The sequence below is a fragment of the Callithrix jacchus genome, chromosome 5 (genome assembly GCF_049354715.1).
Source record: "Callithrix jacchus isolate 240 chromosome 5, calJac240_pri, whole genome shotgun sequence".
Classification (NCBI taxonomy): domain Eukaryota; kingdom Metazoa; phylum Chordata; class Mammalia; order Primates; family Cebidae; genus Callithrix; species Callithrix jacchus.
Window position 1 is genome coordinate 141,057,234 of NC_133506.1, and position 16,021 is coordinate 141,073,254.

Here is a 16,021-nt window from a genome sequence, read left to right on the forward strand (position 1 = left end):
ACTAATTAGGACACTGTAAATAATATCTTGAAATTGAGTACATTAAAAAAACCTACCTGCCTTTCAGGGGCATTTGTATCAATCCTCATATGGAAAGCAAATTTAAAAAAGAAAGCATTTTAAAGACAAAAATCCCGAACTATGGATTCAAATCAATTAGGAGACAAATCTCTATCCATTTTTTTTCTAGGCTATTTAACATTTTGAAAACTGCTGCAATTAATTCCATATTAGTTATTTCGAATTTGGCTATTTCTATTATGTTTGTTTTAGGCAAGTGGTTTACTTCTAGTTCTCTAAATCTCTCAGCCAGTTTTTAATGTCCCCCTTTCCCCTACTTATTTATTTTAGAAAAAAGTTAAAAAGTTTTATATTTTATTTTTATTTTTAATTTTTTTTGGAGACAAAGCCTCACTCTGTCACTAGGTTGGAGTGCAGTGGCATGATCTCGGCTCACTGCAACCTCCCCTCCTGGGTTCAAGCGATTTTCCTGCCTCAGCCTCTAGAGTAGCTGGGACTTCAGGTGCATGCCACCATGTCCAGCTAATTTTGTATTTTTAGTAGAGACGGGGTTTCACCATGTTGACCAGGATGGTCTCGATCTCTTGACTTCGTGATCCGCCTGCCTTGTCCTCCCAAAGTGCTGGGATTACAGGTGTGAGCCACTGCACCCGGCCTATTTTTAAAGTTGACAATCAAATGGTATAATGCCAAGTTCAATATCCAAACATTGCTCCCTGTGCTTATTCCCCTGGAACCTCTTATTTTTATTACAGAAAATTTCAAACATAAGTAAAATGAACAGAATTCTATGATAAGTCACCATATAAACATTATTTGCTTTCAATAATTATCAGTATTCTGCCATTCCTGGCTCATCTATACCTCTACCTGTTCGCTGTTCCCCTTCCAGTTATTATTATTTATAGCTCTTCAGGAAAAAATTACATATACTAAAACGTACAAATACCAGCCGTACAATTTTGACAAAGTTTGTGTCTCTTCCTAGTTTTCAATCCTAGTTTCTCTTTTACTCTTGTTCCCACAGAGACAGTTCTGATTTTTTTCGCAAGGTAAATTAGTTTCACCTAGTTTAGAAATTCAAATAAATGAAATTAAACAGCATGTGTCTGTCTTCTTTCACTCAGCATAATGGTCTTAAGATTCATCCATACTGTTTGCCTGTCAGTAGTTGTTGCCATTTATTGTTGCATTTTATTCCATTTTATGAATATAGCATTATTTATTCATTCACCTTTTGATGGATGTTTTCATGGCTCCAGTTTTTGGCTACTGTGAATCAAAATGCCACAAATGTTCTTTTACAACTCAATTTTGTGGATGTGGGTTTTAATTTCTCTTGGATAAACCTTAGGAGGATAACAGATCTGTTTAACTTTATAAGAAACTGCCAAACTATCTTCTAAAGTGAATTCTGGTTCCTTCACATTCTCACCAACATTTGATGTGACAAGTCTTTTTAATTTTGGTCATTCTCTTGAGAGGGTAGTAGTATGTCACTGCGGTTTTAACTTGCATTTCCCTGATAACTCATGTGAAAGGTTTCTATATTCATTTAAAAATAACTCTAGCAGATGTATTTAGTATAATAAAACTGTAATGCTACTATATTAAGTGCGCAGTCCTTGCCATCAATAGGAAAGCAATGGAAAATAAAAGAACCACCTAAGAAGCAACTGATACTAGGAAACAGACCTACCATCAATCTACTGTTTAGCGAGACTGCACTAAAACCGTGGCATGTATCCCATATAAGCACATGTACCATCGATCAAGGTAAAGATTTAATGGATTAACCATTACTGGCTTTGATCACAGTTGCTATCTTTTATTATTAGCTGACAGAGAACAGCTCATGCAGACAGTTGTTATTTTACGAGTTCTTGAGATAAAGAAGCAAGGAATACACTTACTAACCAGTTTTCAGATCTGAATGTTAATAAAACATGAATGTTCACAAAACACAAAAGTAACAAACTGAGGCAATCTGTATTTTAGGACATTTTCACAAGGCTTTTATTACCATACTTTATCATTACTTTTACATTTGCTATTCACATCACTTTATTACATTTATGTTTTGGGTATTAAAGTGATTCTCATTACTTTTCTAGTACATATGGTGGGTAGAGCAAGAATAAAATCTACTAGGAAAACATTTAGATAAACTAAGATCAATCCCTTCTTTTTAAATATGCTTTTTTGATATGTAAAGAATTATTTGGTTCTTTGAAGAAAATTTCAAATATATGATGCTACATATGGCCGGGCATGGTGGCTCATGCCTGTAATCCCAGCACTTTGGGAGGCTGAGGCAGGTGTATCACCTGAGTCAGGAGTTCAAGATCAGCCTGGCCAAAATGGTGAAGCCCCATCTCTAATAAAAATATAAAAAATTAGCTAGGCACAGTGGCACATGCCTGTAATCCCAGCTACCCAGGAGGCTGAGGCAGGAGAATCGCTTGAATCTGGGAGGCAGAGGCTGCAGTGAGCTGAGATCGTGCCACTGCACTCCAGCCTGGGCAACAGAGTGTAAAATTATCACACAAACATCCAGGTATTTTATGATAAACCTAAAATAATTAGCATCTACTTACCTTAAAAAATTCCCTTTTATCAATCATCTCATTACCATCTGTATCCAGCATTTTAAAAGCAACATGAAATCCAGAATGCGGTTCTGCATTAAAGTGAAAAATGAAAAATGTTGATGAAAAGCAAGTTATTTGCAGATAGATCTTCAAATTTCACATAAACTAGCAGAAACTGTATGAATAAGGGTCTACACAGAAAACATAATAATTTCTTATAACAATTTCAAAGGCTGATATTTGGTGTTATGGCTTTGTTCCCTTCCTTCTCCACCCTTTGCATAGGTGCTACTGCTCTGATAGTAAATGTTCTGCCTTTCAATGCAAAATTAATTTGTGGGCATAATTTATTTCTTTAGCTCTACTAGGGGCTTTTCTATATTCTTACAGTACCTTGGCTATTTTCAAATTAATAATTACTTTTTATTTCCCTTTTTCAGAGTACTTAAAAAACAACAACAACATATTTTGTAATCATTTTAGGCTTATACAAATTTTATAAAGATAGTTATATCTTTATAAATAGAATAGAAAGAATCCACAGAGTCACCATATACTCTTTGCTCAGCCTCCTCTAATTTTTTTTTTTTTTAGACAGAGTCTACCTCTGTAGCCGGGCTGGAGTGCAGTGGCACAATCTCTACTCACTGCACCCTTCGTCTCCTGGGTTCAGGTGATTCTCCTGCCTCAGCCTCCTGAGTAGCTGGGATTACAGGCATGCACCACCACACCTAGCTAATATTTGTATTTTTAGTAGAAATGGGGTTTCACCATTTTGACCAGGAAAGTCTTGATCTCCTAACCTTGTGATATGCCCACCTCAGCTTCCCAAAGTGCATGAGCCACCATGCCCGGTCAATTTTTTTTTTGAGACAGGGTCTCACTCTATCACCTAGGTTGGAGTACAGCAGTGTGATCACAGCTTACTGCAGCTTCAACCTCCTGGGCTCAAGCAATCCTCCCACCTCAGCCCCCACAAGCAGCTGTGACTACAAGTATGCACCACCACACCTCACCAATTTTTTTACTTTTTTGTAGAGATGAGGTTTTACCATGTTGCCCAGGTATCAAACTCTGGGCTCAAGCTAAAGTGCTGGGGTGAGCCACCATGGCTGGTCTTCTGATGTTAACATCTTACACAACCATAATACATTTATAAAGACTAAGAAATTAACATGGCATAGCATTATGAACTACACTATTGACTTTACTGAGATTTCGTGTTTTTTTCACTAACGCTGTTTTCCTATTCTAGGATCAAATATAAGATTCCATGTTATATTTAGTTATGTCTCCTGAGTCTTCTCTAATCTGTATCAGTGTCTCAGTCTTTCCTTCTTTTCCATGACCTTCGCACTTTTGAAGGGTACTGGTTAGGAATTTTGTATAATGTCAGATAAGCATTTTTAAAGTCAAGACTACCACTTTCATTCTCTTGTTCAACAAACTTCCTATTAAAGAGACAAAGCTATGGGCTACTATAGTGCACAGGAGGTAGAAGAGACTCAAGGGGATAATCGAATCCAACATTATCATTTTGTAGATGTAGAAACTAAGGTACCGATAATGTTTTTCATGATAAACACATAAATACCAGGCTTTTAAAATCCTGTTTAGTAAGAATAGAGAATTCCACATGATCACTGAGAAAAACTGTGGGATACTTACTAGTGAGGATTGTAAGCAAGAAAAGATACTCGGTATATGAAATTAGCCCTGAAAGAGATAAGATAAAAACATACCAGAAAATAAGTTTTAGATGGTTTAGAAGTAAACATACAGAGACATTAAGATTGAAATTTCACCTAATTAAAAAACTATTTTTACTTTAAATTACCTCTTTGATACAATGGAAAACTTTTATAATAGTTGAAGTAGAGTCCTAATACTGAAAAAAAGAAACTATGCTTCATCAGGTTACTACAGTAAGGAGGTTGTGACGGTTAGTTTTAAGTCAGTTTGACTGGGTCACAGACCGAACATCTTGAGTACCATATTAAACATCATTTCTGGGTGTGTCTGTGAGATTAGCATTTACATTGGTAGACTTGGCAAAGTAGGCTCTCCTCCACAGTATGGGTGGGCATTATTCACTCTCTCTTTGTTGAACAAAAAGCGGAGGATGGAGAAATTCACCTTTTTTTCTACCTCACTTCTTAAGCTGGGACATCTTATCTTCTAGCCTCAGACCAGTTTACACCACTGGCTCCCCTGGTTCTCAGGCCTCCAAATGTGGACTGCATTACACCACCAGCTTTCCTGGGTCTACAACTGGCAGATCAAGGGACTTCTGTACCTCATGAGCCAGTTCTTCACAGTGAATATCTATACCTCCAATTGGTTCTGTTTCTCTGGAGAATGCTAATACAGAGAAGGAATGGATGCTGGCCAGCAAATAATAGGCATCCACTAGAAGTTCTATTTGCATGGCACTATAATTTCTACTTAACTTTTTACTACTCATAATGTCTCAAGTGAAGCAAATTTATAAATTCAGTAGAATAACAGACTTGGAATACTGAGAGTCAAATTATACTATTTAAAATGTAGCAATTAATTTGTTGTAGCAGTAACTTGATTTTTCCTTTGGGAAATCATTCTGTGCCAGTTTCAAATATGCAGTTTGGGTAGGATGACCCTACATTTGCCTCTGCAAGTAAATGCTAATTGGCCAAAGCCAATCACTGCATTTCTGTGGAATTGATGTAGGGATGGGCAAGTAGCTCAGGCCAAGGTAACAGGCAGGTTGCAAAAGTCTTGATCCAGGGACTGGCTTAGGGATGAGCTATCACCTAAGTTGGGCCACTCAGAGCAGTACAGCAGGATTTCTGATGCAAATGCTGGATTACTGACTTCTACATTTTTATTTTGTGCTGGGCTTTGGTGATGTGAGAATGTTATTCTAAGGAATGTGAGACAATGGAGAGAGTGCCTGGAACCACCAGAGGCCATTATTTAGAGGTCGAGAATGTAGCCAATCTTTAATTGCCAGATCCGGAAAATGAATATGGTGATCTTTGAGCCCTGGATGAAGTTGGATTTGAAGCTAACTCTGTCTAGTCACTAAACTTTCTTGCTTGCTCAATTGTGTCACGTTTTATGTTGCTTACAATGAAAAAGTTACAATAAATATAGATATAATATCTCAAAAACATGGCTTCCTGGTAAAAAAAACAATTGTTCTCTCCAGATCACAAGACTGGTATAATAGCAAAATGCACAATTAATAAAACTTTTTTTAATCATGGAAAATGTCAATCATACACAACAACAAAGAGAATACGATGAATAATTATATAAATAACACAATGAAACTCAGTGCCAATAATTGTCAACTCACGGCAGGTACTGCTTTACCTTTACTTCTTTTCACTCCCTACTTCCCACTGGATTATTTTATAACAAATTCCACATTGCACATATTTCTAAAAAATTCGGGCTGTATATCGAAAAAACCCTCCCTACCAGGTAGTTACCACATCTAAAAAGTATAATTTCCTTAACATCTTCAAATTCAAATTAGCATTATCAATTTTCCCGTTTTAGATAAGTTTTCAAGTGTGTTCAAATGAGCATCCAAAGAAAGTCCTTACATTGCACTTGGTGAGTAGGTCTCTTAAATCACTTGTTTTTTTAATACTGTGGTAAAATTAAATTACCAAGTAAGCCAATTTTAACTGTACAGTTTGGTGGCCCTAAGTGCATTCACACTGTTGTACAATCGGCATTAGAAATTTTCCATCATCCTAATACAAACACTGTACACATTAAACGTTAACTCCTGAATCCCACCACTCATCCCCACCTCTAGCCCCTGTAACCTCTATTCCACTTTCTGAATTTGCTTATTCTAGGTACTTCATAGAAGATTAATTATATAATATTTGTCCTTTTGTGACTGGCTTATTTCACTTGGCATAATGTTTTAAAGGTTCTTTCATACTGCAGTATGTGTCAGAATTTCCTTCCTGTTTAAGGCTGAATAATATTCCACTGTATGTATGTATGCATCACATTTTGTTTATCCATTCACCTGCTGATGGACATTTGGGCTGTTTCTATGTGTGGCTACAAATATTGGTAAAGAAATATTTGTCTGAGTCCCTGCTTTCATTTCTTTTGGGTATATACCCAGAAGCAGGACTGCTGTATCATAAGGCAATGCTGTTTAATTTTTGAGGAATCGCTCTATATTTTCTGCAGCAGCTGTGGAAATACAATTTCCCACCAAATTTCTCCAGATCCTCAATACTTGTGTTTTCTGCTTTTTTTTTTTAACTGCCAATTTACTGAATGCGAAGTGATATCTCAATGTGGTTATGATTTGCATTTCTCTGATGATTAGTAATGTTGAGTACGTTTTCATGTGCGTATTAGCCATGTGTATCTCTTATTTTGAGAAATTTCTATTTGAGCCCTTTTCCCATTAAAAAACATTTTGTTATAGTTCTTTGTATATTCTGGTTATTACCTTATCATATATACAAATATATATGATTTGAAAATATTTTCTCCCATTTGTGGATCTTTTTTTCATCCTCTTGACAGTGTTCTTCGATTCACAAATGTTCTTAATTTTGATGTAGTCTAATTTATTTTTTTAATTCCTTTTCTTTCCTTTTTTTTTTGGAAATAAGGTCTCACTCTGTTGCCCAGGCTAGAGCGCAATGGCACAGTAATGGCTCACTGCAGCCTTGATCTTCCATGTTTAAGCAATCCTCCCACCTCAGCCTCCTGAGTAGCTGGGACCACAGAGATGTGTCACCATGTCCAGCTAATTAAAAAAACATTTTTTTTCTTTTTTTGGTAGAGGCAGGGTCTTCCTATGTTGCTTTGGCTGCTCTCAAACTCCTGGGCTCAAGTGATCCTCCTGCCTTGGCCTCCCAAAGTGCTGGGATTGCAGATGTGACCCACCGTACCCAGCCTTCCTGTCTCTTATGTATCTCTTAATATGCAAGTTTTCTCCCTAGTCTTTTTTGCCCCTACCTTTCAACTTATTTGTTGAAGAAGCTGGTCATTTATCCTGTAAAATTTCCAACAGTCCATAAAATTCTGATGAATGAATCTCCTTGGTATTTCACATGTTCCTCTACCTTCTGTATTTTCTACAAACGGTACTTAGATCCAGATGTGTGCATAATTTGGCAAGAATTCTTCACAGATGGTGTTCTATATTTCCAGATGTTTACAGAAAATACTAGACGCCATAGAGAGACATGGATAGTAAGAGTTACAGGAGTTTAGAAAAATGTGCAAGTATATCTGAGCTTAGATGACCAAAGCTGTCAGAGAGGAAGTAATTCTAATAGTACTCTTTAAATGATTGGTAAAAATTTTAATTAAGCTGATGTGGTATCAGTGGGAAAGCTATTTAGGATAGATGAAGCTGAATATGAAAACTGAAAAGTGATTGAAAAAATGTTCATGTGGAAGCAGCAATGGGAAATAAAACTACTATGATAGTTCAGACAGGAAGAATAAAGACATGCAGAGGGTGATGGCAGTGGGAATGTATTTACCCTTCTGTGCAGGACACCATACCCTAACGGCTCCCAATCAAACAGAGGAGAGAAGACTCAGGGCCAAAGCCCAAAGCTACTTCAGAGCAAGGAAGGCAAAAATTGTATATCTAGATGATTCCAAGTTTTACCTGTAAGTAACTATTTAAAAGGTTTCCAATGAATTCTTTTTTTTGCATTACTGACTTTTTGTTGTTTTTATTTTGGAGCAGGTATATTTTTCTTTAATAAAAAGACTGTAGTACATTTTCAGATTTATTTTGCTTTCAACTATTTAGTCCTTACATAAAGGGAGAATAAGTTAAATGTGTTTTGTCATATCTTGTACCTGGGAGAAGTACTCTAATGTTAGCTGAAGGATCAAAGTATTTCATCTTTGGCAGCCTTAAGAATTTTTCTAATTATCAAAGGAATACGGCAATATGAAAAAAAATGGCCAAACTGCTAGGCTGCACTGGGCTTGGTGCCAAAAGGAGACCTTGCTTTTCTTTTCTGTAGACACAGGTACAGGTCCTTTATGCAAGCAGAACTTTCTGAAAAAGAAAATTCCAGTGTCTTTCTTTGAAATACTGACTTAAATAAAAAGCTTGACTAATCACAGAGTTGAGACAGTATAAAAACAGTACCTTTCACCCTCAAGGTGGGTTATAAATAAACAAGCATTCTAGGCCTCTGTCCACTGAAAATGTTTTTAAAGAAAACTGACACACGAGAATACGGACAGGAGAAATAGTTTAATATATATTTGTTAAATTTAATTGTAAAACAAATGCTATTAAACGGCAGTGATTCAAGACTGCATTAGGGGAATATTTTAATAATTTATGTTTAAAAGTTTGTTAAAGAATCCTTAAGAGGAGCACTAGAAGAAATGAATAAATTCTTATTTTTTTCCCCTCTTCACGTCAGACAACTAATATGTTGTCCTTGTAACAAGGTTTGAAGGAGGCACATCTCACTCATGAGTGTGAAAACCCAATCATCACACTTAAGATGAATAAATTCTGGCAGTTACAATCTAGAACTATTAATTAAGAAATATCTAGAAATATTAAGTTGGAACCATTCTAAAATATGATCTGCTGTTGAGTACAATTTTGTGAATCCTGTTTTCGAAAGACACTGAATTATCCCATCTATTGTAAGAATATATTTATATCTTACACCACATCTCATAATTTATACTCAGTATATTTTTGAGGATGGTATTGAGAATTACGCTTAGTTTAAAATATATGTATAATAACTTACAACTGATTATTCCTTATAGTAATACATGTTGGTAAATTACTCTTATTTTCAGAATGTACTACCTTTTGCTAGTTATGATAAGAGTGTAAATTTTGATAGTTCTTATATATGGTAAAATGGAGTATTTCAAAGGGTCCCAAGTGTAACTAAGTTTTACACTGTTTTTCTTCAAACCACTATTAACAGCAATAGTAAAGTATACCTTTAAAAACTGTATCTTCTGAATCTTTCTTATATTTACATTAGTTTTTTTCTTTAAGTTGGAAATGTACACTTGAATTCATGTATGTCAGAGAACTAAAACATAACTATTGTCTTTCCTCAAGCTGTTTCCCTATTGCACTTATAAGCACTTTTTTCCTACACTATCAGATCACATCAACATTATAGACAAAATATACAAAAGTCTCAGCCATTCCACCGTATTGGGCTTCCTCACAATTTAATAACCAATTCTACTGTTCTCAATATTTGTTCAGTCAAAAACAATTTATTAGAGTATACCACATGCTAGCCATCAGGCTTAGACCTCACAACTTTACAGAAAAAAAGCCTTTTCCCTCAAGGAGTTTATATTCTAAGCAGTTAGCAGATGACACCTAAACAAGCAATTATAATAAAATATGGCAAGAGAGACTATATAAAGAATGATGAGCATGCAGAGGAGAGAACAATTCTTTTCCATTGAAGAAGTTAAAAACAATTCCCAGAAGAGGTGATGCTTTGGCTAATTCTCCAATGAGCAGAAGGCTGGGAGAAGGTGGTGAGTTAGAGAGTAGAGGGAGAGAGAGAACAGCACAGGCAAAGGGAACAGCATGAACAAAAGCATAGAAGCGTGAGCAGACATGGTGCTCTGTGTAGAATGGCAAGAGAGGAGAGGGGAGAAGCTTGTGCAGGGCACAGGCCACAAGGGGCTTATATGCATCAAACTAAGGAAGCTGGATTTTACTTATTAAGTGACAAAGTTACTTGATCTGATTTCTATTCTCTAGAGGTAGGGAGAAGACAGGACGAATTTGATAAATACTTGGGAAGTAAAACTGGAAAGACATTGTGTTCAGTTGAATATGAAGGCTGGGATGGGCAAAGAGACAGAGAGAAGGGGTTCTAAGATATTTCTTGGGTTTGAGGGAGTTAGATGAAATCTGCTACTACCAAATGAGATCAAGAATACAGTAAGTGTTGTTTTAGGGGGTAGATGGTGAGTGCAGTTTGGCATATTTGAAGCCAAGGTAACTGAGAGAGATCCAAAAGCAGGTGTCTGGCAGCTGGTCTGTATATACAGAGGCTGAGGCTCATGAGTGGAGGCAATGAAAGAGATTTGGGATCATCTCATAAATGCTAAAACCAAGGAAGCTGAAGAAGAGTAGTAACTGAAGGACAAAATTCTATGAAGTACCAATGTTTAATAGGCAGGAGGTAAAAGAGACACAGATTTCCCTAGTAAGAGATCTGTTGTTGACACAATCTCAGGCTCTGTGTCAGAAGTTTCATGTAAGCATCTCTATTTTACCAATGAAGTAGGCTTTAAAGCAGCTCATAAACCACAGGCTATACAGGAGCTGTGAGGCTCTCTATATATTCAGCCTGTGAAGGCTTCTCACAATTAGGGACACTCTTCTCCCAGCTAGAATGTGGTACGGTAGATGTGCTGGAGGGATGGAGAAGGGGAAGGATCAGGGTTGAGACCCCAGTCAGAGTGGGATAAAAGTACAGAAAAGCTTAAGTATAGAAAAGTCTTAGTTAAGGGTGGCCAGCATTTGGACGAATGGTGAGATAACAGATCTTACACCATGCCCTTTCATGATACTTTGAACGCTTCCTAGTTCTGTAACTCTACAGTTCTGCCTCATCTTTTACCTGTCAATTGCTTAAATTTCTTGTCATCATTAAGCTGCATCTTACAGACCAGAATTCCTTGCCAGTCCTTTATGAATGTAGGAAGGTAAGTTGATTTTCCTCCCACAGCCACTGCATTGTACATTTAAAAAATTTATCTTTGACTTTGTAATGAATGTTAGTTATATATATAAAATCGATCCTTGCAGTCATTCACTGTTTCTAGTTAAAGACTCCTTGCCTCATCCCTTCCCCCTCATCGTCCTCATTCCTCTATTTCTCATATAAATATCCTCATGGACTTTGCCTAAGAAGGGAAAAATCTTCCTGTTTATTTTTCTAATAGTTCATCACTAAGGGCTTTCTCCCAATCATCCGGAAATACTGGGTCTCAATTCTCCTTCAAAAAATACCATCCTGGAAATATATGATTAATGCTGTTGTTAACTCTGAGAACAAAAATAGTCTTCCAGCTATGTAAAGAACAGAGAGGCCAGGTGCGGTGGCTCACACCTGTAATCCCAGCACTTTGGGAGGCCAAGGCTGTAGCGTTCATATTTTCAATACAAAGAAAGGCTAACTAGAACTGTAGTTGCAGTGAGCCGAGATCGAGCCACTGCACTCTAGCCTGGGTGTCTGAGTGAGACTGTCTCAAATAAAAGAAAAAAGAAAAAAAAGTTGATGCATTATTTTTAAAATTTATGAAAGCATTCCTATTAATCCAGTTTAAATTTTTAAATATTTCCTTTTTTTCTTTTGAGATAAGGTCTCACTTTGTTGCCTAGGCTGGAGTATAGTGGTACAATCATGGCTCACTGAAGCCAACTTCTTAGGATTAAGCGATTCTCTCCTACCTTGGCCTCCTGGGTAGAGGGTATTACAGGTGTAAGCGACCATGTCCAGCTAATCTTTTAATTTTTTTTGTGGAGGCAGTGTCTCCCTATGTTGCCCAGGTTGGCAGTGTTCATGCTTCTAATACAAAGAAAGGCTAATTAAAACTGTATAGCAAAAATACTCAAGGGACTCACTGAAATAGTTCAGGATAATTTGTAATTAGCATGTAGTTAACTTTAGATGAACATTTACTATGTGTTAGAGAATGTTTTTAGGCAACATACCAGGCAACTAGGGATAAAAAAGAACCACACATATTTTTCCACTTTGACAACTTATGGTTTAAGAAAGATTAGAAATCACAGAGTACAGTATAACAAAATACAAAAATGAGAAAGCGTAAGACTCTGATGATTGGTTTCAGAGAGGACTTCATAGAGCAGGGTAGCTGAGAAGTGAGAAGCTGTTTAGCAGGTAGCAGGAGTATGGTATTCCATATAAAGGCCACAGGCAGCACTTAAGGCACTACCAGGTTACTACAACATGAATGCAGCAATGAAGCAGTGTAGCATACTTCTGTGAAATACCCTATACAGGATTTTATAAGGTATTTGAGAAGCAAAGTGTGCTTCTAAGGTCCTTGAAATGGGTTTCTCTTGTAAGATCTACAGATTAATCTCTTACCTCTCAATTTTTTTTAAGATGATTTAAACTTTCTCTTTTCAGTTTTTATTTCATGCATTTTCCTTGAAAACAATTTTGAATAGAATTTCTAAAATCACATTATGTTTATGTACAGTTTTACACAAAACCTGAATTAATCTACTCTGGTTCTCATAGTCTGCCTTTAGGTCAAAATTATTATAGAACTGTTCCCAGCCTTCCTTACTTCAGGGAAAAAAACCTCAAATAATCATAAGTCAGTTCAGTGTATATTCACAGACATTATCTGAGTTTTCAAAACTGGTAAATATCTTTCTAAAAAATCTCAAACTGCTTCCAGAAAAGTTCATATCATGGAAAGGTATCTCAAAGCCATAGCTCTGATCTAAATACTGGTACTTGAAATTTAAATATTATGCTTAAAATCTACCTTAAAATGCCAAATTAATAATTTCCTAAAGTAAAACCTTACAAAATCTTTATTAACTATGATTTTTAAAAATACCATTTACAAATTCATTAATAAGAAGCTAAAGTTCAGTTAATATTAAATCTTACAAAAAACATAGAGCAACATTCCAATTATAAACTTATAATGTACCAGACACATAATAAGAAAACTAAAACCAACTTGCCCAAGGTTACACAGCTAACTAACAGAGCTAGGAATCTAAACCAGGCTTAAAACCCATGTTCTTAATACTTTTTAAGGCTACATAACAGATACTATAAATGTTTAAAACATCTTATTTTATTAAATTCTTTCAACAATCCCATAAGGAAGGCATTACTATCTTATTTTGAAGGTGATGAAAGTGAGGATGAAAGAGATTAAGTAATTTCCCCAGGTCATAAAACTAGGGAAAATTTGAATTTAAGTCTGTCAACTTCAAAACACACACTTTTGTTCACCAACCATATACTACATTCCAGTAAATTCCCACTATAAAAAATTTAGGAGCTTGTTAACCTCAAAGTATATAGGGATGTTCTGGTGCTATGACTGGACAGAATTGGTGAGGGGTGGGGTGGAGTGAGTGTAAAGATTAGTAGACAGTTTAGTATAAGGAACTAATACTTGTAGAATATAATGAAAGTCCACTAAATCATGAATGTGCAGACATAGATATTTATCAACAATGAATAATAATTGATTCATACTGATTTTATGGAATTATACCTTTGTCATATTTTCTTCCCCATAGAGTGTAATGTGATAAAACTTAACTCGCAATTTAAAACTAATGTTATATTTTTTTTTGAGACAGGGTCTTGCTCTGTTGCCGAGGAGACCACAGCTCACTGCAATCGCAACTTCAACCTCCTGAGCTCAAGTGATCCTCTCACCTCAGCCTCCCACGTGGCTGGCACTACAGGTGTGTGTCACCATGCCCAGCTAATTTTTTTCTTTTACCTTGTCTGTAGAGATGGAGATTTGCTACATTGCCCAGCCTGGTCTTGAACTCTCTGGGCTCAAGCTATCCTCTTGCTTTGACCTCCCAAAGGGCTGGGATTATAAGTGTGAGCTAATGCACCCAGCCATAAAATTAATGTTGATTTGAGAGTGCTGTAAATCTCTTGAGATTAACTGTAAAAGCTCTGCTGCGTTCAATAAAAGGTTATAAACCACTGATTTAGAAATTACATTTATTTCTTAATTCTCCAATTCCTTCTTTAAACAACGAAAAAGAGTAATCACCAACCTCATGTGAACACTTTTTCTACACTTCTAAAACAGAGTGGTCCATCTCTCCAATCCTTGATAACTTTCACTAAATTAACAGTACCAACTGCTTCTATTTTAGCTATCTACTTCTATGATCACTCTCTGAACCCTGAAATCACCTGCAAGTGCATCAGCTTAGAAATTAGATTCAGACACCTACTCTATTGACCACAGTTTTCTCTGCACTTGGACATCCACTACAACTGTTTTCAACCTCACTGGCAGCTTTCTCTCTAGACTTTTTTCTTTTATTGAAGTTTATCATAAAATGGAATTTTTTTTCCTCTTGACTTTCCTACTTTCTTTTTTCATTTTTCTTCCTGTTTTACCTTCTTCTCTATTGTCTCTGTTATCCTGCTTAGACTCTAATGGCTCATTAGTTAAAACCTGTCTTACTCCTAACATTGTTAACTCCCTAGGCCATGACTTCCTCCATTCCTCTGCCTAGCAAATCCTAACTGTCCAACTATTCTATTCTTTCTGTTCTGTTCTATTCTCTTCTATGCTACAACTACACTGATCATTGACTCTATTCTTTCATAATCTATGTTCTCTTCTAGTCCTTGAAGGATTCCAGAAATCTTTCTGTTTCTCTCATCTGTTCTTTTTCTATATCCCAAAAGCTACTTCAAACCTTCTTTTTCCATAAAGTTCAGCCCTATATCCTACTTTATAAATAAAATCAAGGCTACTCCAAAACACCTGTCTCATTTGCCCACCACTAATTTGCAAGTATCTGCATAAAATGCTCATCTGTTAATCCTTTTCTCCTGATACAAAGGGAAAGATCCTTCCTGTGGAGTGCTGATCCTTCCACTCCTGTTCTGAAGACAATCCCTTCTCTCGTATTTTCCAGGATTTTGTTCTATCCATACTTCCTTTGTATATTCCACCTTTCCTTCTCATCAACAAGAAGCATGCTCACCACCTAAAATAAGCCAACATTCCCTTGGTCTTTTTTCTCTACCCTTAGCTACTACCCACTAACTCCTCTGTTCATGACCACGTCTCTCAAGAGGTTTGTGCTTACTTTTTTCATATCCCTCCTCACTTCTCAGCATTCTGCAACCTGGCTTTAGATCTCATCCTATCACTGACCTGTATGGTCGGCCCTCCACATCCATGAATTCAAGTAACCATGGATCAAAAATATTAAAAAAAAAAAAAAAGAATAAGAAAAAAAATAGGCCAAGTGTGGTGGCTCATGCCTGTTAATACCATCACGTTCAAAGGTCAAGTCTGGAGGACTGCTTGAGTCCAGGAGTTTGAGGCCAGCCTGGACAAAATAGTGAGACTCCCAGCTATACAAAAATAAAAAAAAAAATTAGTCAGGTGTGGTGGTGCACACCTGGAGCCCCAGCTATTCAAGAGGCCGCAGCTGGAGGATTGCTTGGGCCCTAGAGTTTGATGGTATAGTGAGCTATGATTGTGCCACTGCTCTTCAACCCAGCAACAGAACAAGACCCTATCTCAAAAAAACAAAAACAAAAACAAAAACATACCAATACAAAACAAAAAAGTTATAGAATATAACAACTATTTACATTGTATTAGGTATTATAAGCAATCTAGAGATG

At 36.4% G+C, this 16,021-nt stretch overlaps 1 protein-coding gene and 1 non-coding gene across 2 annotated transcripts in view; both read right to left on the bottom strand.

Annotated features, from left to right (window-relative positions):
- Window positions 1–16,021, bottom strand: part of MICU2 (mitochondrial calcium uptake 2) — a 104,055-nt gene that overhangs the window by 32,953 nt on the left and 55,081 nt on the right. The window contains exons 5-6 of the mRNA XM_002748896.7: window positions 4,281–4,328; window positions 2,619–2,701 (exon numbers count right to left, since the gene is read on the bottom strand). Coding sequence (XP_002748942.1) covers window positions 2,619–2,701; window positions 4,281–4,328 — 131 coding nt within the window. The remainder of the gene's footprint in view (window positions 1–2,618; window positions 2,702–4,280; window positions 4,329–16,021) is intronic.
- On the bottom strand, window positions 9,035–9,134 carry LOC118154411 (small nucleolar RNA U13). The gene has a single exon (XR_004744272.1). It is a non-coding gene; the product is annotated as a small nucleolar RNA U13 (small nucleolar RNA).